Source organism: Mustela nigripes, chromosome 15 (assembly GCF_022355385.1).
Source record: "Mustela nigripes isolate SB6536 chromosome 15, MUSNIG.SB6536, whole genome shotgun sequence".
NCBI classification, from domain to species: Eukaryota; Metazoa; Chordata; class Mammalia; order Carnivora; family Mustelidae; genus Mustela; species Mustela nigripes.
In genome coordinates this window covers 1,805,471-1,829,274 of record NC_081571.1, presented here as the reverse complement: position 1 = coordinate 1,829,274, position 23,804 = coordinate 1,805,471, and the positions used below count along the sequence as shown (strand labels likewise).

Below are 23,804 nucleotides of genomic sequence, written 5' to 3'. Positions count from 1 at the left end.
CTGTCTAAGTGGCTTTCATTACCTTTCTTAGCCTCTGGAAGTCTCAGAGCACTCACCTGTGAAAGAATGAGCTAAAATCTGTTTTCCACGCTTTGCAAGGAGGTTCTGCAGAGATGGTGGGCAGGGAGAATGCGTGTGTGGAAGAGCTGTCCTGTAAGGCAGTGGTAGCCAAATAACTACCCAACACTTACTATGGGCCTACCACATATTAAAATAACCACACTGAGAGGAAACTATAACTATTCTCTTACTGATGAAGAAACTGAGTTTGAAGGGTTTAATGAACTTGTTCAAGATCATACAACCAGTAAAGGAAGAATTTGCTATTGAAACCCTAGCAGTCTGACTCTGGGGCCCACATTTTTAACCACTATACTACTCTGCCTTTCTGATACTGACATGTATACTACTACCTATATAGTGTTGAAATAGATTTCCAGGCCCCAGACGGAACATGCATCAGCAAACTGAAACTTGGATAACTTTTGTGTCCCTGTACTTGCTTGGCTTGACCAAAAATGCAGTCTATTCATTCAGCCAATCCCTACATGCCAAGCCAACTCTGGGCCTTCTCAGACCAAACAACCTGACTTCATGACCCCAGCCAATCTGATACTTGCAATTTGTCTTTTCTTCTTTCTTTATTCTTTATCCTTTAAAGGTTTCTTGTCTTCCACCCCCATTCAGTTCTCTGAAGGGAGTCTGTTCTTTTGATGAAATGTTAAATAAGTTTGCTTGTATCACCTAATCGTCTTCTGTTTAAGTATGGCAAGATGTTAAATTGGGGATTTAACATTTTTTTCAATGCTTGAAGATAACAAATGTTAGACAACAGATAAATTGCAGGCCCAAGGTGCATTTTTTCCAAAATAGGTTGTCGACCATGTTTTAGGATTTATAAACCCCTTACCAACATTGGGGTCAAGGGTGGACAGTTGATCTGGGTTTGGGGGAGCCATTGCCATGGTCTTCTATAGCCTTAAGGGGGCTGGGTGGTGCCCAGGCCTTTACCTTAAGCTGGAGACAGATGTAGACAGACTCCTCAGGGAATGCAGGTTAGAGAGATATGGGACTGGCATTTGACTGCTGCTGGGGGAATCTAAAGGACAGAACAACTGGAAGGTAAGACATGGGTTGATGGAGATTGGTGTTACATTGAGATGAGTCAAAACTCAGAATTTGTTTTTCATGGACACAGATGCAGCCCACATGGGAGATGGTGAGCTATTGGAGCTCTTTGACTTCAAAGCAAGTCAAAGCTCTTTTAATCCAAAGCAAGAGAATAATTTAGAGGCCAATGAGAGGGCCAGTGGGACCTCCTTGCTCTCCAGCCCTGGAGAGAGAAGTAGTGGTAGCTGGCAAATGGTGGCCCAGGTGAATGGGAAAAGAAGGAACTGGCCAATTCACCTTCAATGTTCGCCTGCCACTGGTCCTAGCTGGCAAAGGGGAGATTTAACTACCTAATTAAGACTGCTCTATTTGCAACTGAAATTGCCCCTTAGCTTGAATTCCCTGAATGTGGCCAGAAAACTCAGGGCCTGACGGAACTTTCTTTAATTGAGGACCAAGGAAAACACTTTTGCCAGTGAGCGAGTTTGCAGGGGGAGAGAGAGACATAAAAAGTTGGGCTTTGATTACATCCCAGGAGCTGTTCTTACTCAATGGATCTCATATGTGCTAGACAGAGTTCTTTATATTACCTTAATTTCTAGAGCTAACTTTTGTGAATGAAAGTGTTTATTATTATAAAAAAAGAAACATTTTACAAAGCTTCACATTTCTTTTACAATAACATAGCCCTGTCTAAATTTTACCCAATGTAAACAATTTTCCCCAATCATTGTTATAATGACATGGTATATTAAAGTGGCATAATATTTTGACAATATGACCTATTTTTCGTACCTACCACTTTTATGGTCGCTGGATCACTTCTAAAAGACCGTTATCCAAAAACATTGAATAAAACATTCTCCATGTTGAAGCAGGGATTTGAAAGACGAATTCTTTTCATTCGTTTTAAAAGATTTTATTTTAAAGTAATCTCTACACCCAATGTGGGGCTCAAACCTACAACCCTGAGATCAAGAGTTATGTGCACTACTGACTGAGCCAGTCAGGTGTCCTCATATTTCATTATTTTGAATTATATTTCTTCACAACTTCTGTTGGAATACAATTTTCTTTGCTTTTTTTCTGTATTTTATCCTTCCATCCCATATGCAGCTTTGAGGTTTATTGGCTTGTTTTTGCATCCTATGGTGTGGAGGGGATAAAACCAATCTAACACTTTCCGTTGAAGTTGGAATTCATGTCCCATATTCCATAGCGTGGCATCAAACTAAAAAAATAATGGAAAGAATGATGTGTTTTGGAAATAAGCAGAAGAAAGGTTTTAGAAGCAGGAGTACTTATGATGTGCTTTGTAAGGAAAAATGGTGCATAATCCTTAACCTTAAGACTTTTACAATTTAACAAAAGACTAAACATTAAGCATTTCTTAACACAGTGGATTGTACAATAAAAACCGGAGTGAATGAGTGACTTAGTATACCATGCAGTGTTTACAGGAAGCTCAGGAGCTCAGAGAAAGGAGCAATCATTCATCACAAGGTGAAGCAGAGACAGCTTCAGAAGGAAGTGGGGTTTAGCAATGTAAAAGAAGAAATGTTGTCTAGTCTGGATAATTTGGGAGGGTGTGTCTTATTCTTTCTTGCTCACAACTGTCTCCAATGTCTAGAACTGAGCCAACACAGCAGCTACCAGATACATGTGGCTATTTAATATAAGTTAGAATAAACTAAAATGAAATAAATATTGATTTCCTCAGTCACATTAGCCTACTGGCAAGTAGCCAAGTGTAACCAGTGACTACCATATGGGACAGTGCAGATAGAGCACATTTCTACCACTGCAGAAATTTCTGTTGGGACCATGCTGATTAGGGATGGGCACATAGGAAGTACTCAATAAATACTTAATGAATGAGGGTAAATAATGGCCATTGCTGAACTTGCTTCCTTAGAGCCTCCTGTTTTCTCATCTTACAGATGAAGAAAACAATTAAAAGACTGGGAGTATCAAATGAGACAATGAGGTGAAATTACTTCATGCACTAGAATGACACTAATGTGAATTATTATAATTCAAGCTTCCTGGCACTATGGGTTTCAGAGGGAACCCAGAGGACTTGGCAGCAGGCAAAATATGTGAAGGGTGCCAAAAGGTACAAATATCCAGTTATAAAATAAATAAGTTCCCTCTGGGAACCACCAATCTGTTCTGTAAAAATATGGGCTGCTTCACAAATTTTTTTGTCATCCTTGGGCAGGGGCCAACCTAATCTTTATATCATGTCAATTCTTAATATATGTGCTGCCAAAAGGAGCACTTAATGATCTAATTCTTAAAGATCAATTGAGGTCATTTAAGAGCAGATCATTTGACCAGATAGTCCAAGTGAATTTTCTCATTGCTAATTAGTGTGTAGGCTGAGTCTGAGGGCCCTTAGATGCCATCCCATTGATATTTGAAAGTTTTCTTGCCTCTGGGCCCACAGCTGTCCCAGGCCTACCTGGTAGCCTTCCTACTCTAAACATGGGTCAACAATTTCTCCAAGCGGTCCTGGTTCCTTGTAGTGAAGAATGTAGAAGAATGTAGAGATCAAGATTGGGGCATCAGGGTTTCAGGCCAGATTTGTGATCCTGGGTGGTACTGATCTTAGAGAGAACTTCAGAGGACAGAACTGGAAAACAATTTCATTCAGTCATTCTATCTATCTATCTGTCTATCTATCCCTCCATCCAGCTATCTAACTTCATAGGATTCCTCTTTAAATTCTTTTCTTTTTAATGATTTTAAAAAAGATTTTATCTAGTTATTTGTAAGAGAGAGAATGAGCCAAGCAGGAACAGGAGCAGGCAGAAGGAGAAGCAGGCTCTCTGCTGAGCCTGATCTAGGACTCCATCCCAGGACCCTGAGATCATGACCTGAGCTGAAGGCAGACACTTAACCAACTGAGTAACCCAGGTGTCCCTCCTCTTTAAATTCTGTTTCTGTGGTTATACCTTATTTTCACTTATGATGAAATCTTTTTTTTTAATGGTGAAATCTTCATGCCAAACAAACCCAACACATATATTTGATTTATCCAAGCAAAAAAAGCTTAAAAATAGCGTTATATTGGTATGAAAACTAAACCACCAAATGAAACTCAAGGTTTTTTGTTTGTTTGTTTTGCTTTGTTTTTATTTTGTAATTCTTTTTTCCTTAGAATATGTCCCAGTAAGTATAGTCTCTAGAGTCACTTGTAATTCCTATTTTGTATGGTTATAGTCACAATGGATACAGTCACTGTATCCATCTCAGGGCAACAATTTCAGTATCTGTCTCTAATTCAGTCTAAGCTCACCTGAAAATTCTGTAACCTAAATTGTAAAGGTAAGCACTTACCAACAATCCTTACATAAAATAACAGGGGAAAAGGATGAGGGGGGTAATGAAATTAGACGACACAAACATATACAGATAAAATTAAGAAAAAATTGCATGGACCGTATGGTCTTCATTCTGTTACTGGTCATGAATATAATATTTATTACTTCCTTTCCAAGTACTTGTCACAAGTTCACCTTTGTACTGCATCTCAGCTGATGAAGGTTTGTGTGGTGTGTGCGTGTGTTTTTCCACTAGGTGAGAGTGGGAGTGGAGTGAATCAAACACTTATTCTTGAAGGATGCAAATCATCCCAAGTCCTACCTCATGGGATGACTCAGTTGGTTAACTGCGTACGTTTGGCTCAGGTCATGATCCCAGGATCTTGGGATTGACCCTGTGTCTGGCTCTACTCAGCGGGCAGCCTGCTTCTCCTTCTTTCTCCGCCTGCCCCTCCCCCTCTTATGCTCTTGTGCTCTCTCATTCTCTCAGACAAATAAAATCTTAAAACAACAACAACAAACTCCTACCTTTAAAAAATTTTATTGAGGTGTAACATATATATAATATAATGCATTCATTTGAGTTTATATTGCAGCGAGTTTTTAAAAAAAGGTTTTATTTATTCGAGAGAGAGAAAATAGGGGGAGGAACAGAGGGAGAAGCATGTTGAGCAGGAAACCCTACAAAGGATTCAATCCCAGGAGCCTGAGATCATGACCCGAACCAAAGGCAGATGCTTAACCAACTGAGCCACCCAAGTGTCCCATTTCAGTGAGTTTCGATAATATGTATACCTGTGTAACCACTATCTTAATCAAGATATAGAATACTTCTATCAATCCCTAATTTCTCTTGTGCCCCTACCGAGGCAATCTCCTCCAATCTCTAGGACAAGGCATCCCTATGATCGGTCTTTTCTGGAGTCATATAAATTGAATCATTTGGGGTGCCTGGCTGGCTCAGTTGGGTGACTTTTGATTTTGGCTCAGGTCATGATCTCAGGGTTGTGAGATTGAGCCCTGAGTTGGGCTTCATGCTGGGCATTGTGTCTGCTTAAGATTCTCTCCCTCTCCCCTTCCCCACTGCCAGTGCATGCACGTTTTTTCTCTCTCCCTAACAAAAAAAATTTTTAAAAATTGAATCTTAGATATACTCTTTTGCATCTGACTTCTTTTCTTTTGCTCAATAGAATGTTATTGGGAGTCATTCGTGTTGTTGAATACATAGGTAGGTTGTTCTTTTTATTGCTGAGTGGTATTAAAGTGTATGACTATATCAAAATTTGTTATTCTATTCCCCCATTTAAGTTGTTTCTAGTTTTTAGCTATTACGAATAAGGCTGCTAAGAATATATTTTTACACATCTCTGTGTGGATCCTTTTTATTTTCCTTGAGTAATACCTAGGACTGGGATTGCTGAGTAGTGTGGTAAATATGTTTCACTTCACCAGAAATTTCCAGGTTGCTTTCCTAACTCGTTTTTCCATTTTGCATTCCCACCAGCAATCTGTGAGAATTCCATTGTTCCACATTCTTACCAATGCAAGTATTTTCAGTGGTTTTGATTTTAGGCATTTTGTGGCTTTAATTTAAATTCCTCTGAGGACTTGTGATGTTTAGCAGGTTTTCACTGCTTATTAACTACTAAATATATCTCCCTTAGCGAACTGTCTCTTCAAATCTTTTGCCCACTTTTTAACTGGGTTGTTTCTATTTATTTAATCATTTATTTATTTACTTTAATACAAAATACAAACTCTACCATGACAAGTCCCCAGAGGAGCTGGTCCCAGCCTGGCTCTCTCATACTACTTTTTAATCTCTTTGCCCACTGTGCTATAGCTATGTTGGCCTTCTGTTTCATTCTCACACCTGGCAAGCTCACTGCTGATCTTTATATTACCAAATCCTTCTCATCAATTAGTCTGCAGCTAAAATATCATATTCTCCAAGAAGATTTCTCTTCACTTTAAAGCAGCACCTCTGTGGTCTCCTTCTGGATGCTCACTATCCCATTACCTCTTTCCAGTTACTCAACAGAGACTACCAAGCTCTGAAATTATCTTACCCATTTACTTATTTCTTGCTGACTTCCACATATACACTCCATGAAAGCAGGATCTTGTCAAACTAATTCTTCTCACCTAGCAAAGTGACTAGCATAGGGTGGGGGCACAACACAAGTATATATTGGCTGAATAAATGAAGTCAAACTCTCACTATTTGCAGATGACAAGAAACTCTATGTAGAAAACCCAAAACACTCCACCAAAAAATTTGCTAGAACTAATACATGAATTCAGCAAAGTCACACAATATAAAATCAATGTAGAAATCTGTTCCATTCCTATATATCAATAACAAAATGGAGGAAAAAGAAATCAAGGAATTGATCCCATTTGCAATTGCAGCAAAAACAATAAGATACCTAGGAATAAACCTAACCAAAATGGTGAAAGAGCTATACTCTGAAAACTCTCAAACACTGATGAAAGAAACTGAAGAGGATACCATCTCATACCTTCAGAATGCCTCAAATTAACAAGTCAGGAAACAACCAATGTTGGCAAGGATGTGGAGGGAGGGGAACACTCTTGCACTGTTGATGGGAATGCATACTGGTTCAGCCACTCTGGAATACAGTATGGAGATTCCTCAAACAGTTAAAAATACAGCAATTGCATTACTAAGTATTTACCCAAAGGATACAAAAATGCAGATTTGAAGGAGTACATGCACCCTGATGTTTATAGCAGCACTATCAACAATAGCCAAACTACTGAGAGAGCCCAGATATCCACTGACTGATGAATGGATAAAGAAGATGTGAATATATATATATATATATATATATATATATATTTCTCAGCCATCAAAAAGAGAGCGAGAGAAACCATAAAGAGATTCTTAACTCCAGTGAACAAACTGAAGGTTGATGGAGGGAGGAGAGTAAAGGATGGGCTAGAAGGGTGATGGGTATTAAAGAGGACACTTTTTTAAATGAACACTGGGTGGTGTATGTAACACTCAATTCTACTCCTGAAACCAATATTGTACTGTATGTTAACTAACTAGAATTTAAATAAAAATTTGAAAAAAAAATTGAAAAAAATATATCTTTCGGCTATTTAAAAAGTTGTGATAATGTTTATACAACATAAAACTTGTCACTGTTTTAAAAAAATTAAATTTAAAAGCTGTTTTAAAAATTATTATTGAGTTTGAGAACTCTTTCTACATTTTGCAAACAAGGCCTGTAATATATAACTAATTGAAAATATTCCCTCCCCCCCCAGTTTGTGGCTTATCTTTTCATTTTCTTGATATTGTCTTGAAAAAGCATTAAGTTCTTAATTTTGATGAAGTCTAATTTATCAACTTTTTATATGCCTGTTAAAGTTTTTGTGGCACATCTAAGAATCTCTGCCAACTCAAGGTCACAAAGTTTTCTCCTAGGTTTTCTTTTAGATGTTTGTGGTTTTAGTTTTCACATGAATGGATGTTAGTGTTTTTATATATGGTAAGGGGCTATTATTATCATTACTTATGCATATCCAATTGTTCCAGCATCATTTGTTGAAAAGATTATCCTTTGCCATTGAGTTGCCTCTATACCTTTGTTGAAAATCAGTAGACTATGTATATTTATGGATGGGATCACAATCCCAGACTCCCTCCTCTATAATATCTGAGGCCATCTTTCCCCATATTTGGGGGGTGGTAATGTTCTGCTTGTTTAAGGCAGGACTATAAGTCTGGTTTCTATTATTCCATCTATTCTATTATACCATAATCTTTAAAACTGTTTCTTATTGATAGTCATCATGATTTCAATGTCTATTTTAACACTATATTACGAGTCTATATATTTTAATATTTTTATTCTATTTTATTTCTATGCTGAAATAAGCCATTTTGTCTATCTTCATGTCCAATTGTATTTCTATATAACGGATCTGTAGGACTGAAATTGCAAATCTAAAGTACATACTTTTAAAATTTTGGCTTGTCAAGAACTGTGAGGGGTACGAGATTTTCATCTTATTACAAGCTAATGAATTAGCTTGCTGCAGCTTTGTGGAAGCTGACAGGAGACACGAGACTCCTGGATTAGAGATGAAAGACCATGTTACTCACAGCAAAAGCAGTGACCAGAGTGTGAGCATATTTACCTCAGTTCTTGGAGCCCCAATTCCCACAGGGTTACACAGAGGGCCAGATGACTGAGCATTTGCGAGTGACCAAGGGACTGGCACTTGTTTAGCTTAGAGCTGACACTGTGGTGAGCAGCAAACAAGCCAGTCCCCTTCTACCCCAGAAAAGACCAGTTACAGGGTACTCACTTTGTAGGAGCCTTGATTACTTAGCTTCCTGGGTGCATAGCTACAGAAACTGCTTAGCATCAGGAGATGGATAAGTCTTGCAGTCTGCTCTACTCAGCAAGAAAGTGCAGGAATGCCCAGGACTCATGGCTGACTGCTCTTTCAACAGCACTTTTTCTCCACAAAGGAGAATATGCCATTATAAGCCTACCTTCAGTTGAGTATTAAGGGGTTGTATGTCTGAAACACTTCATTTCCAATATGGCTATTTTATCAATCTTTGTAATTTTAGCTATTTTGGTGGGTGAAAGATGAGTTATCTATTTTGTATTACTTTTCATTTATCTTAAGCGAGTTGAGCTCTTTGTTTCAGATGTCTATTGAAACTTTGTGAAATTGTTTTTTAAAGCCTACCCCTCCCTCTGACAATCCTCCTTCCATGTTCTGACTGGAAAAAAACAAAGGAAGAGCTCCATTTGTCATTTGAGTAGGTCAGTGATACTTGTGTTTTCAGCTTGAGCACTCTCTAATCCTCATGAATTGGATGACTGTGGTATTTCCCTTCAGCTTGTGCTGTGTGGACACAAACTGTCGTGAGATGTATAATGCTCTTTCCCTTTGGTCTGTTTATTTGCTCTTTGGTATTTCCTTTCTGTCATACATAAACCTACTCGGCCTCTGGAAGAAGGAAGTGCAGTTCAAATAATTCCCATTCCTCACGGTCCCCTTAGCATAGTGTAGTGGGATCAAACACGTCTTCCAGTTTGACAGATGCATACATTTAGAGCTCTCCTGCTTTCCCAAAGTTCTTGGATCTCAGTTCTCATCTATGGAGAATGGCAGCGAGGATCTTTCTAGAAACGAATTATGAGCGTAAACTCAGCAATAACCGCCCTCAGTATAAAGACCAGAACTGGTATGTATTGAAGAGGTGCTAATATTTTCAAAGAGGAAGTACTACTGCTACTTTCTTTGGGGTACTTTAGCGGTCAAGCCTTGTGCCGGCCTGGAGGTGCCCCTCCTATGTACACTGATTTTAGGGTGCACAGCTGGAAACTAAAATATGAAAAAATGAATCGCTGGAGTCTGAAGGGTTGGGTCTTCGCCCTTTCCATCCAGCTTTCCCACCAGGAGGTCCTCCCCCGGGTCAACCCCGCCTGCGTCCCTTTGCTGCGATTCTGTGCCTAGGTGTCCGGGTGGAGGCTCCGCCTGCCACGCACCCAATGGGGACTGAGGCGGCGGGCCCCCCCCCCCCCCCCCCCCGCCCCGGCCTTCCCGGAGCCTATCCGGGCCCGCGCGCCCGCCCTGGCTCGGGTGCCAAGCCAATAGGCGCGGGTCACGCCCCGCCCCGCGCGGGGTTCTGGCGCGGCGCGCGGCGCGGGAGAGCCCTGTAGCCTACAGCTCTTCGCACTTGCGGTGCGGTCCCGGGACAGCTTGGCGTCGGGCCATGGCGTCCGCAGCGGCCGGCGAGGTGGCGATCATTGGCAGGTAAACGGCCCCGACCCACCGACCCGCCGCGCTCTTGCCACGGCGCTGGAGGAGACCCGGGCCCATGGTGCGCCAGAACGTGGGGCCCGTGTGTCACCGCCGCGGCTTGGGCGCCCAGGTCGCTGTCAGGTATCAGAGGTGGAAACGGCATGGTGGAACGCCAGCCTTCAACCCTCGAGGGTTCCGTGTGCCCTTGCAACCCTCTGTGAAAGTGGCCAGGCCTGTAGGAGCGCCCGGTGGCGGCGTGGCTTTGCAGGTTGAAGCACGCTGTAGAGTGCGGTTTTGTTTCATTTCGTGCTGCCTTACCAGCGAGGTTCAGAAAGCCGACTGCGCAGGCTGCGGTGGAAATGCGGTTTTTGCAATTAGTTGAGTGATGCTAGGCCTACTAGCAAATACAAAAGTCGTGCTAGGCGTTGGGTGAAAGGAAGTCTGGCAAAGATTATGCAGAACCGTATTCTTAACTATTCCCACTTTATGGGTGAGAAAACAGATTAAGCAGTTTGCCCCTGGTCACAGTAAGTGGCCGCGATGGGACTAAGCCAGTAATGAGGGTCCGTTGGCAATCCATGGACAGGGCTGCCTGCAGGGCGTGAGGATGTGTATGTTCTTTTTTTTTTTTTTTTTTTTTTTTAGATTTTATTTATTTGACACAGAGAAATCACAAGCAGGCAGAGAGGCAGGCAGAGAGAGGGGGGGAAGCAGGCTCCCCGCCAAGCAGAGAGCCCGATGCGGGACTCGATCCCAGGCAGGCCCCTGAGATCATGACCTGAGCCAAGGCAGAGGCTCAACGTGAGCCACCCAGGCGTTGGTGGATGTGTATGTTCTTGTCCCCAGGGGTGTCTCTGGGCGGCAGCAGGTGCTTGGAAAACACACGGGGCAATCCTAATTCGTTCCTGATTCGTGGAGAAAGTGCCGCTTCCGGAGGGGAACGCTGGAGCTCAGAGTCTGCCAGCGTGTGTCGGTTTAGTAGCCTAAATTCTGTCCTAATTTTTCTGGTTTGTTCCCCCACCTGGTCTTTTATAACTTCTGCTATTTTCATTAAAGGAAAAAAAAAAAAGGTATTTATGCATACTTGCATACTTATGCATTGATAGGCTATCATAGCAATCTACAAACATAATACTTGCTATTTTAGTTAGAAGCACCTTTTTGGGGGTGGCTTTGTGTCTCTTTATGCCACTGAGGTGTTGGCCTGCCTGACCTGCCTACCAGCGACAATTCCAGTGTCAGGCTTTTTCCTTTAGAACCTATTGAAAAAAGGAATCAGAGTGCTTTTGTCAGCTTCCTTTTGGTCACAGAACAGTGCAATTAACTGAGCCTTTGACCTTTACAGGCATGTGGATGTGTGTGGCGGCCTGGTGAAGGAATATAAAAGTATATTTTAAAAGCATACTTTGTATTGGGCACAGTGACTATGCTTGACTTGCATTTCAGTTGTCCTGGGTCGAGGGTTGGAGTTTTGTATATCTCACACCATGAGTTGGAGTGTTATTCTGCTTTCACCTAATAACTGTTAGGTGGAGTTTGGAATTGACTGTGCCTGTCTGGTCTGGTTCTTTCATGAGGAGAACAGTGTTTCAAGAGGGTACTGGGATTAGTGAGTTAGTTTATTTCTGATTCCCTTGAGGGAGGTTGATAAGGAATTAGATGAGGGCTGGCAAACTTTACTGACTGCAGGAACTGACACAGGATAGAAAGCCCTTCCTGTCTATCCCATACCCTCTGCACCTCAGAAAACACCTGTCTCTGCTTTTGGAGTAGTCCGCTTTCCTTCCCTTCATTCCTCTCCCTTTCCTTTCTGTTCTTTCCCCTCCCCTCTCCCCTTACTTCCTCTGTCTTCCCACTCTTCACACCTCCCCTTTCTCTCAGTCTTGCTCTCTTTTCTGGTCTCATGGGTGATTCCAAGGAACATCGGTTTACAAAATGGGACTGGGGAGTATAAATTAATTCCCTAAAATCTGGTTGAGTTTAATTTTTGGATTTCAACAGACCAAATTCAATTTCAGGGACATATTGGACCATTGATTTTCCATCTTTTCCTAGTAATTACCAGATTCCCTCATAAAAGTACTTGCTAGAAATACAGTCTCTATTTAATTCTTTTCCATTGATTTTTTTTTCATAAAGAACACCCCCTTTTTTTAAGGTATTATTTACATATTTGAGAGAGGGAGAAAACATGAGCAGGGTAAGTGGACGGCTCCCTGCAGAGCAAGGAACCCTACTCGGGGCTCAATTCCAGAGCCCTGAGATCACAACTGAGACACCCAGGTGCCCCCATAAAGGACACCATTCATCATGGCCACTTAGCTTTCCTGTGAGCATCCAAGGCAAGTCCCTTCAGACTGGTGGGCTTGACAGAATAGGAGTGTTTGAAGAATTAAGAAAGAAGAGAAAAGCCTCTTGGCTGTGGGAACATGAAGAAAGGGGAAATATGGTAGTGGCAACTTTAAAAAATGGGAGTAAAAGTGGGTTTCCTGAAGGCATTTGAGTGGTGCTGTATTTGAGTGGTGTTCTCAAGCTTTCATATCTCTTAGCCCTAGCAGTCTGCAGGGGAACTTACCTTCACATAATACTATATTTCTGAATAACTGAAGTATGAATTTTGTATTCACGGACATACTGCATTGTGTTTACCCAAATTTTAGGCCTTGAGCTTGTTTTAAAATAGGAACAAATCTGGGGGAGAAGACCAACCATTGTTCCTGGGCCTGAAGTGTGCTTTTTCTCCCCTGCCTCTCTCTCTTTTCACTGAGCACACTTATTTAGGACTGAGCTCAGCGGCCCATCTCCTTCCAGAAAAGTTCTGATTCCAGGGCCTTACCCTTAGGGTACAAACTATCATTACCAGCTGTGTAGCCATCATGCCTGGTCCTAGTAGACTGATGTTTGAGCTTTTATAACAGAGATTGCTTTTTTTTTTCCCTTTTCTGATACACAGTGTGAAGGGCTTGTTAGGATATTGGGTTTTTTCCCTGTTTTTTTTTTTTTAATTGAGGTAAAATTTGTACATAACATTATATAAGTTTCAGGCATACAATATTATCATTTGGTATTTGTATACACTGCAAAGTGATCACCACAAATCTAGTTACCATTCGTCATCACACAGCTGATCCCCTTTCCCAATTTTGCTCACCTGAATCCCCGATTCTCTAAGAGTTCAGATTAGTTTAGTTTGTTTTGTTTTTTAGATTCCACATATAAGAGAAATCATATAGTATTTGTCTTTGTCCAGCTTGTTTCACTCAATATAATACCTTCAAGTTCTGTCCATGTTGTCACAGATGGCAAAATTTTCCTTTTTTATGGCTGAATAGTATACGTGTGTATGTACCATGTCTTCTTTATCGATTCATTCATAAGTAGACACTTAGGTTGTTTTCATATCTTGGCTGTTGTAAGTAATGCTTCAGTGAACATAGGGGTGTATATATCTTCAAATTAGTGTTTTTTGTATTCTTTGGGTAAATAACCAAACCTTGAAATAGTTGGATTGATATTTCTATATGATATTTCTATTTTTAATTTTTTGAGTAATCTCCATACAGTTGTCCGGATAGGCTGCGCTAATTTATATTCACACCAATAGTGCAGCATAGGTTCCCTTTTCTCCACATCCTTGCCAACACTTGATGTTTCTTGAGTTTTTGATTTTAGCCATTCTGACAGATTTGAGGTGATATCTCATTGTGTTTTTAATTTGCATTTCCCTGATAGTGATATTGAACATCTTCTCATGTGTCTCATGGCCATTTGTATGTTTTCTTTGGAAAATGTATATTTAGATCCTCCACCCATTTTTTAATTGAGTTGTTTTTTGTTATTGAGTTGTAGATTTATTTTATATATTTTGGATATTCATCCCTTATTGGATATATCATTTGCAAGTGTCTTCTGGCATTTGGTAGGTGTCTTGTCATTTTCTTGATGGTTTCCTTTGCTGTGCAGAATCTTTTTTAGTTTGATGTAGTCCCACTTATTTCTTTTTGCTTTTGTTTCTCTTGCCTTTGGCTTCTGCTCCAAAAAAAGACATTGCTAAGACTCTGTCAGGGAGCTTACCACCTAGATTTTATTCTAGAAATTTTGTAGTTTAAGGTCTTAAATTCAAGTCTTTAATTCATTTTGAGATAATTTTTGTGTATAAGATAGTGGTCCATTTTCATTCTTTTGCATGTGGCTATCCATTTTCCCCAATGCTATTGAAGAGACTGTCATTTCCTAATTGTATATTCTTGACTCTGTTGTCCTAAATTAATTGATTAGATATGTATGGGTTTATTTCTGGACTCTATTCTGTTCCATTGACCTGCATGTCTTTTTTTTTTTTTTTGCCAATACTGTAGTGTTTCGGTTACTATAGCTTTATACTATAGGATGAAACCAGGGGGCATGATACCTCTGTTTTTGTTCTTTCTCAAGATCCCTTTAGCTTTTTTAGAATTATTGTTATAGTTCTATGAAAAACCCCATTGGGCTTTTGATAAGATTGCCTTGGATTTGTAGTTTGTTTCGGGTAGTGAGGACATTTTAACAACATTAATTCTTTCAATCCATGAGCATAGAATATCTTTCCATTCATCTGTGTATTCTTTAATTTCTTTCATCACTGTCTTAAAGTTCTATTAAAGTGTATTGAAGTACAGGTCTTTCACCACCTTGGTTAAATTTATTCCTAGGTATTTTATTCTTTTTTGTTGCAATTTAAATGAGATTAAGAAAATAACTTCTCACAGCACCTAACCACCCTCTCTCTCCCTCCCCGCTCCTGCTGGCAACCCTCAGTTTGTTTTGTGAGATTAAAAGTCTCTTATGGTTTGTCTTCCTCCCGATCCTATCTTGTTTCATTTTTTCCCTTCCCTACCCCCCAAACCCCCACTTTGCCTCTCAATTTCTTAATATCAGGGAGATCATATGATAATTGTCTTTCTCTGATTGACTTATTTCGCTCAGCATAATACCCTCTAGTTCCATCCATGTCATCGCAAATGGCAAGATTTCATTTCTTTTGATGGCTGTATAGTACTCCATTGTAGATATATATATACCACATCTTCTTGATCCATTCATCTGTTGATGGACATCTAGGTTCTTTCCATAGTTTGGCTATTGTGGACATTGCTGCTATAAACATTTGGGTACATGTGTCCCTTTGGATTACTATATTTGTATTTTAGGGTAAATACCCAGTAGTGCGATTGCTGGCTCGTAGGGTAGCTCTATTTTCAACTATTTTTTTTAAGTTTTTTTTTTTTTTTTTTTTTTTTTTTTGACAGAGATCACAAGTAGGCAGAGAGGCAGGCAGAGGGCGGGGTGGGAAGCAGGCTCCCTGCTGAGCAGAGAGCCCGAGGTGGGGCTTGATCCCAGGATCCTGGGATCATGACCTGAGCCGAAGGCAGAGCCTTTAACCCACTGAGCCACCTAGGCACCCCTATTTTCAACTTTTTGAGGAACCTCCATACTGTTTTCCAGAGTTGCTGCACCAACTTGCATTTCCATCAACAGTGTAGGAGGGTTCCCCTTTTTCCACATCCTTGCCAGCATCTGTTGTTTCCTGACTTGTTAATTTTAGCTATTCTGACTGCTGTGAAGTGGTATCTCATTGTGGTTTTGATTTGTATTTCCCTGATACCAAGTGATGTGGAGCACTTTTTCATGTGTCAGTTGGCCATCTGGATGTCTTCTTTGCAGAAATGTCTGTTCATTTCTTCTGCCCATTTCTTGATTGGATTATTTGTTCTTTGGGTGTTGAGTTTGATAAGTTCTTTATAGATTTTGGATACTAGCCCTTTATCTGCTGTGAAGTATGTAAACCTGGTGACTCACAGACCTGTTTTCTGGGGGTAATAATACATTATATGATAATAAAAAATAAAAAAAATTTTAAATGATTGATATTTCTGAGGAAAAATAACTTCTGATAGTTATTAGTATGTAGGTACAACAGATACATGTATATTGATTTTGTATCTGCAATTTTACTGACTTCATTTATTCTAACACTTTTTTGATGGACTCTTGAGGGTTTCCTAAGTATGGTATCCTGTCATCTGCAAATGAGTTTTACTTCTTCCTTTCCAGTTTGGAGGTCTTTTACTTCTTTTTCTTGCCTAATTGCTCTGGCTAGGACTTCCAATACTATGCTGAATAAAAGTAGTGAGAATGAGCAATGATCTTGATCTTATTCAAGATCTTGTTCAATTATCCTGCCTATTCTGATCTTAGAGGAAAGTTTTCATCTTTTCATAGGTGAGTATGATGTTAGTTGTGCATTTGTCATAATTGGTCTTTACTGTATCGAGGTATGTTTCCTCTATACTTTGTTATGTTGCATTTTGTCAAATGCCTTTTCTATGTCTATTGAGATGATCCTATGATTTTTGTCCTTTATTTTGTTAATATGGTGTAACACACTGATTGATTTGTGAGTATTAAACCATTCTTGCATCCCTGGAATAATCCCACTTGATCATGATGTATGATCCTTTTAATGTATTATTTAATTTAGTTTGCTAATATTTTATTGAGGATTTTTGCATCTATGTTCATCAGGGATATTGGCCTATAATTTTCTTTCTTTCTCTCTATCTCCCCCTTATCTTCTTCTTCTTTTTTTTTTTGTAGTGTCCTTGTCTGGTTTTGGTATCAAGGTAATGCTGGCCTTATAAAATGAGTGTGGAAGCATTTCCTCCTCTACAATTTTTTGGAAGAGCTTGAGAAGAATAGGTATTAAATCTTGTATGAATATTTGATAGAATTCACCAGTTAACTGTTTGGGCCTAGACTTTGATTGATCAGGAGGTTTTTTTAAAATTAAAATTTAAAAATTTCAAATTAATTAATTAGTTAACATAAAATGTATTATTTGCCCCAGGGGTACAGGTTTGTGAATCATCAGGCTTACACATTTCACAGCACTCACCATAGCACATACCCTCCCCAATGTCCATAACCCAGCCACCCTCTCCCTACCCCCACCCCCCAGCAACCCTCAGTTTGTTTCGTGAGATTGAGTCTCTTTGTCTCCCTCCTGATCCCATCTTGTTTCATTTTTTCCCTCCCTAGTCCCCACGCCCCCCCGCTCTCAAATTCCTCATATCAGAGAGATCATATAATTGTCTTTCTCTGATTGACTTATTTCACTCAGTATAATATCCTCTAGTTCCATCCACGTCATTGCAAATGGCAAGATTTCATTTCTTTTGATGGCTGCCTAGTATTCCATTATATATATATACCACTTCTTCTTTATGCATTCATCTCTTGATGGACATCTAGGTTCTTTCCATAGTTTGGCTACTGTAGACATTGCTGCTATACACTTTGGGGTGCACGTGCCCCTTTGGATCACTACATTTTTATTGTTAGGGTAAATACCGAGTAGTGCAGTTGCTGGGTTGTAGGGTGGCTCTATTTTCAACTTTTTATTTTTTATTTATTTTTATTTTTTATAAACATATAATATATTTTTATCCCCGGGGGTACAGGTCTGTGAATCGCCAGGTTTACACACTTCACAGCACTCACCACAGCACATACCCTCCCCAGTGTCCATAACCCCACCCCCTTTCTACCAGCCCCCCTCCCCCCAGCAACCCTCAGTTTGTTTTGTGAGATTAAGAGTCACTTATGGTTTGTCTCCCTCCCAATCCCATCTTGTTTCATTGATTCTTCTCCTACCCACTTAAGCCCCCATGTTGCATCACCACTTCCTCATATCAGGGAGATCATATGATAGTTGTCTTTCTCTGCTTGACTTATTTCGCTAAGCATGATACGCTCTAGTTCCATCCATGTTGTCGCAAATGGCAAGATTTCATTTCTTTTGATGGCTGCATAGTATTCCATTGTGTATATATACCACCTCTTCTTTATCCATTCATCTGTTGATGGACATCTAGGTTCTTTCCATAGTTGGCTATTGTAGACATTGCTGCTATAAACATTCGGGTGCACGTGCCCCTTCGGATCACTACGTTTGTATCTTTAAGGTAAATACCCAGTAGTGCAATTGCTGGGTCATAGGGTAGTTCTATTTTCAACATTTTGAGGAACCTCCATGCTGTTTTCCAGAGTGGTTGCACCAGCTTGCATTCCCACCAACAGTGTAGGAGGGTTCCCCTTTCTCTGCATCCTCGCCAGCATCTGTCATTTCCTGACTTGTTAATTTTAGCCATTCTGACTGGTGTGAGGTGATATCTCATTGTGGTTTTGATTTGTATTTTCCGGATGCCGAGTGATATGGAGCACTTTTTCATGTGTCTGTTGGCCATCTGGATGTCTTCTTTGCAGAAATGTCTGTTCATGTTTTCTGTCCATTTCTTGATTGGATTATTTGTTCTTTGGGTGTTGAGTTTGCTAAGTTCTTTATAGATTTTGGACACTAGCCCTTTATCTGATATGTCATTTGCAAATATCTTCTCCCACTTTGTCAGTTGTCTTTTGGTTTTGTTAACTGTATCCTTTGCTGTGCAAAAGCTTCTGATCTTGATAAAATCCCAATAGTTCATTTTTTCCCTTGCTTCCCTTGCCTTTGGCGATGTTCCTAGGAAGATGTTGCTGCGGCTGAGGTCGAAGAGGTTGCTGTCTGTGTTCTCCTCAAGGATTTTGATGTAATCCTTTCTCACATTGAGGTCCTTCATCCATTTTGAATCTATTTTCATGTGTGGTGTAAGGAAGTGGTCCAATTTCATTTTTCTGCATGTGGCTGTCCAATTTTCCCAAAACCATTTATTGAAGAGGCTGTCTTTTGTCCATTGGACATTCCTTCCTGCTTTGTCAAAGATTAGTTGGCCATAGAGTTGAGGTTCTATTTCTGGGCTCTCTATTCTATTCCATTGATCTATGTGTCTGTTTTTGTGCCAGTACCGTGTTGTCTTGATGATGACAGCTTTGTAATAGAACTTGAAGTCCGGAATTGTGATGCCACCAGCTTTGGCTTTCTTTTTCAATAATCCTTTGGCTGTTTGAGGTCTTTTCTGGTTCCATATAAATTTTAGGATTATTTGTTCCATTTCTTTGAAAAAAAAAATGGATGGTATTTTGATAGGAATTGCATTAAATGTGTAGATTGCTTTAGGTAGCATAGACATTTTCACAATATTAATTCTTCCAATCCATGAGCATGGAACATTTTTCCATTTCTTTGTGTCTTCCTCAATTTCTTTCATGAGTACTTTATAGTTTTCTGAGTATAGATTCTTGGCCTCTTTGGTTAGGTTTATTCCTAGGTATCCAATGGTTTTGGGTACAATTGTAAATGGGATTGACTCCTTAATTTCTTTTTCTTCTGTCTTGTTGTTGGTGTAGAGAAATGCAACTGATTTCTGTGCATTGATTTTATATCCTGACACTTTACTGAATTCCTGTACAAGTTCTAGCAGTTTTCGAGTGGGGTCTTTTGGGTTTTCCACATATAGTATCATGTCATCTGCTAAGAGTGATAGTTTGACTTTTTTGCCGATTTAGATGCCTTTAATTTCCTTTTGTTGTCTGATTGCTAAGGCTAGGACTTCTAGTACTATGTTGAATAGCAGTTGTGTTAATGGACATCCCTGCCGTGTTCCTGACCTTAGCGGAAAAGCTTTCAGTTTTTCTCCATTGAGAATGATATTTGCAGTGGGTTTTTCATAGATGGTTTTGATAATATTGAGGTATGTGCCCTCTATCCCTACACTTTGAAGAGTTTTGTTCAGGAAGGGATGCTGTACTTTGTCAAATGCTTTTTCAGCATCTATTGAGAGTATCATATGGTTCTTGTTTTTTCTTTTATTGATGTGTTGTCTCACATTGATTGATTTGTGGATGTTGAACCAACCTTGCAGTCCTGGAATAAATCCCACGTCATTGTGGTGAATAATCCTTTTAATGTACTGTTGAATCCTATTGGCTAGTATTTTGGTGAGAATTTTCGCATATGTGTTCATCAAGGATATTGGTCTGTAGCTCTCTTTTTTGATGGGATCCTTGTCTGGTTTTGGTATCAAGGTGATGCTGGTCTCATAAAATGAGTTTGGAAGTTTTCCTTCCATTTCTGTTTTTTGGAACAGTTTCAGGAGAATAGGAATTAGTTCTTCTTTAAATGTTTGGTAGAATTCCCCCGGGAAGCCGTCTTGCCCTGGGCTTTTGTTTGTTTGGAGATTTTTGATGACTGTTTCAATCTCCTTACTGGTTATGGGTTTGTTCAAGTTTTCTATTTCTTCCTGGTTCAGTTGTGGTAATTTATATGTTTCTAGGAATGCATCCATTTCTTCCAGATTGTCAAATTTGTTGGCGTAGAGTTGCTCATAGTATGTTCTTATAATAGTTTGTATTTCTTTAGTGTTAGTTGTGATCTCTCCTCTTTCATTCATGATTTTATTTATTTGGGTCCTTTCTCTTTTCTTTTTGATAAGTCTGGCCAGGGGTTTATCAATCTTATTAATTCTTTCAACGAACCAGCTCCTAGTTTCATTGATTTGTTCTGTTGTTTTTTTGGTTTCTATTTCATGGATTTCTCCTCTGATCTTTATGATTTCTCTTCTCCTGCTGGGTTTAGGGTTTCTCTCTTGTTCTTTCTCCAGCTCCTTTAGGTGTAGGGTTAGGTTGTGTACCTGAGACCTCTCTTGTTTCTTGAGAAAGGTTTGTACCACTATATATTTTCCTCTCAGGACTGCCTTTGTTGTGTCCCATAGGTTTTGAACCGTTGTGTTTTCATTATCATTTGTTTCCATGAATTTTTTCAATTCTTTGATTTCCTGGTTGACCCATTCATTCTTTAGTAGGATGCTGTTTAGTCTCCATGTATTTGGGTTCTTTCCAAATTTCCTCTTGTGATTGAGTTCTGGCTTCAGAGCATTGAGGTCTGAAAATAGTCAGGGAATGATCCCAATCTTTTGATACTGGTTGAGACCTGATTTAAGACCGAGGATGTGATCTGTTTTGGAGAATGTTCCATGCGCACTAGAGAAGAATGTGTATTCTGTTGCTTTGGGATGAAATGTTCTAAATATATCTGTGATGTCCATCTGGTCCAGTGTATCATTTAAGGCCTTTATTTCCTTGTTGATCTTTTGCTTGGATGATCTGTCCATTGCAGTGAGGGGAGTGTTTAAAGTCCCCTACTATTATTGTATTATTGTTGATGTGTTTCTTTGATTTTGTTATTAATTGGTTTATATAGTTGGCTGCTCCCACGTTAGGGGCATAGGTATTTTAAATTGTTAGATCTTCTTATTGGACAGACCCTTTGAGTATGATATAGTGTCCGTCCTCATCTCTTATTATAGTCTTTGGCTTAAAATCTAATGGATCTGATATAAGGATTGCCACTCCTGCTTTCTTCTGATGTTCATTAGCATGGTAAATTGCTTTCCACCCCTCACTTTAAATCTGGAGGTGTCTTTGGGTTTAAAATGAGTTTCTTGTAGGCAACATATAGAAGGGTTTTGCTTTTTTATCCATTCTGATACACCGTGTCTTTTGATTGGGGCATTTAGCCCATTAACATTCAGGGTAACTATTGAAAGATATGAATTCATTGTCATTGTATTGCTTGTAAGGTGACTGTTACTGTATATTGTCTCTGTTCCTTTCTGATCTACTACTTTTAGGCTCTCTCTTTGCTTAGAGGACCGCTTTCAATATTTCCTGTAGAGCTGGTTTGGTGTTTGCAAATTCTTTCAGTTTTTGTTTGTCCTGGAAGCTTTTAATGTTTCCTTCTATTTTCAATGATAGCCTAGCTGGATACAGTATTCTTGACTGCATGTTTTTCTTGTTTAGTGCTCTGAATTTATCATGCCAGCTCTTTCTGGCATGCCAGGTCTCTGTGGATAAGTGTGCTGCCAATCTAATATTTTTACCATTGTATGTTACAGACTTCTTTTCCTGGGCTGCTTTCAGGATTTTCTCTTTGTCACTAAGACTAGTAAATTTTACTATTAGGTGATGGGGTGTGGACCTATTCTTATTGATTTTGAGGGGGGTTCTCTGCACCTCCTGGATTTTGTTGCTTGTTCCCTTTGCTATACTAGGGAGATTCTCTCCAATATACCTTCTGTTCTCCTCTCTCTTTCTTCTTGTTCTGGAATCCCAGTTATTCTAATGTTGTTTCGTCTTATGGTGTCACTTATCTCTCGAATTCTCCCTCCTCATTTATCCTAGCTGTGAGAGCCTCCATTTTTTATTGCACTTCATTAATAGCTTTTTTGATTTCAACTTGGTTAGATTTTAGTTCTTTTATTTCTCCAGAAAGGGCTTTTATATCTCCCGAGAGGGTTTCTTTAATATCTTCCATGCCTTTTTTGAGCCCGGCTAGAACCTTGAGAATCGTCATTCTGCACTCTAGATCTGACATATTACCAATGTCTGTATTGATTAGGTCCCTAGCCTTTGGTACTGCCTCTTGTTCTTTTTTTTGTGGTGAATTTTCCACCTTGTCATTTTGTCCAGATAAGAGTATATGAAGGAGCAAGTAAAATACTTAAAGGGTGGCAAAGACCCCAAGAAACCAAATCAGAAGAGATCCCAAATCGAGGCGGGGGTGCGGGGAGAAAGGGGATAAAAAGAAGTTAAGAGAAAAAAAAGAACCAATTAAAAAAAGAAAATGAATAAAGAAAAAATATAAAAAAGAAAGAAAAAATATGTACTAGATAAACTAGTTAAAAAATGTTAAAAACGAAAAGGGTAAAAGTTAGAAAAAATTTAGCAGCAGAAGAAAAAAAATTGAAAAAGGAAAAAAAATTTAAATTAACTGCGAGACTAAAGAATCATGGGGAGAAAGCAATGAGTTCAGTGCTTTGCTTTCTCCTCCTCTGGAATTCCGCTGCTGTCCTTGGTATTGAAACTGCACTCCTTGTTAGGTGAACTTGGTCCTGGCTGGATTTCTTGTTGATCTTCTGGGGGAGGGGCCTGGTGTAGTGATTCTCAAGTGTCTTTGCCCCAGGCGGAATTGCACCACTCTTACCAGGGGCCGGACTGAGTAATCCGCTAGTGTTTGCTTTCGGGAGCTTTTGTTCCCTGAGTGCTTTCCGTAGAGTTCTGGAGGATGGGAATACAAATGGCAGCCTCCCAGTCTCTGGGCGGGGGAGCCAAGAGTTCGCGGCCCCACGAGTTCGGGGCCCCACTCCTCAGTGCGCCCTCAGAGAATAGCGCTCAATTACTCCTGTCTCCCTGGCCTCCGGCTGCGCTCCGAGCTCACCGAGCCGGTGACTGGTTCAAGGTAACCCCAAGCTGAGAGCTCACTCCTCGGCTCTGTCTCTGTTGCCGGCTTCCCTGCTCTAATACCCGCAAGCTCTGTGACACTCAGACACCCCCGATCCTTCTGTGACCTTGCGGGACCTGAGGCCACGCTGACCCCACGTGGGCCTCACCCCGGTTTAGGACCCCGCTCTGGAGCGATGTCCCTCAGCAGAACAGACTTTTAAAAGTCCTTATTTTGTGCTCCATAGCTCGGCCACTTGCTGGGAGCTGGCTCTTCCCCCCGCAGTCTATCTTCCCGTCGCTTTGGATTCACTTCTCCGCCAGTCCTACCTTTCAGAAAGTGGTTGATTTTCTGTTTCTAGAATTGCTGTTCTTCTT

General features: G+C 40.1%; 2 protein-coding genes and 1 non-coding gene across 3 annotated transcripts in view; 2 read left to right on the top strand and 1 right to left on the bottom strand.

Annotated features, from left to right (window-relative positions):
• The window catches only part of LOC132002943 (proline-rich protein 2-like), a 38,385-nt gene extending 28,232 nt beyond the window's left edge, over positions 1–10,153 (top strand). The window contains exons 3-4 of the mRNA XM_059378230.1: positions 8,452–8,593; positions 9,879–10,153. Of these exons, the coding sequence (XP_059234213.1) occupies positions 8,452–8,593; positions 9,879–10,153 (417 nt within the window). The remainder of the gene's footprint in view (positions 1–8,451; positions 8,594–9,878) is intronic.
• On the bottom strand, positions 3,287–3,391 carry LOC132003036 (U6 spliceosomal RNA). The gene has a single exon (XR_009400113.1). It is a non-coding gene; the product is annotated as a U6 spliceosomal RNA (small nuclear RNA).
• CRYL1 (crystallin lambda 1) overlaps positions 10,096–23,804 on the top strand; it is a 147,409-nt gene continuing 133,700 nt past the window's right edge. The window contains exon 1 of the mRNA XM_059377505.1: positions 10,096–10,247. Within this exon, the coding sequence (XP_059233488.1) occupies positions 10,207–10,247 (41 nt within the window). The 5' untranslated portion in view covers positions 10,096–10,206. The remainder of the gene's footprint in view (positions 10,248–23,804) is intronic.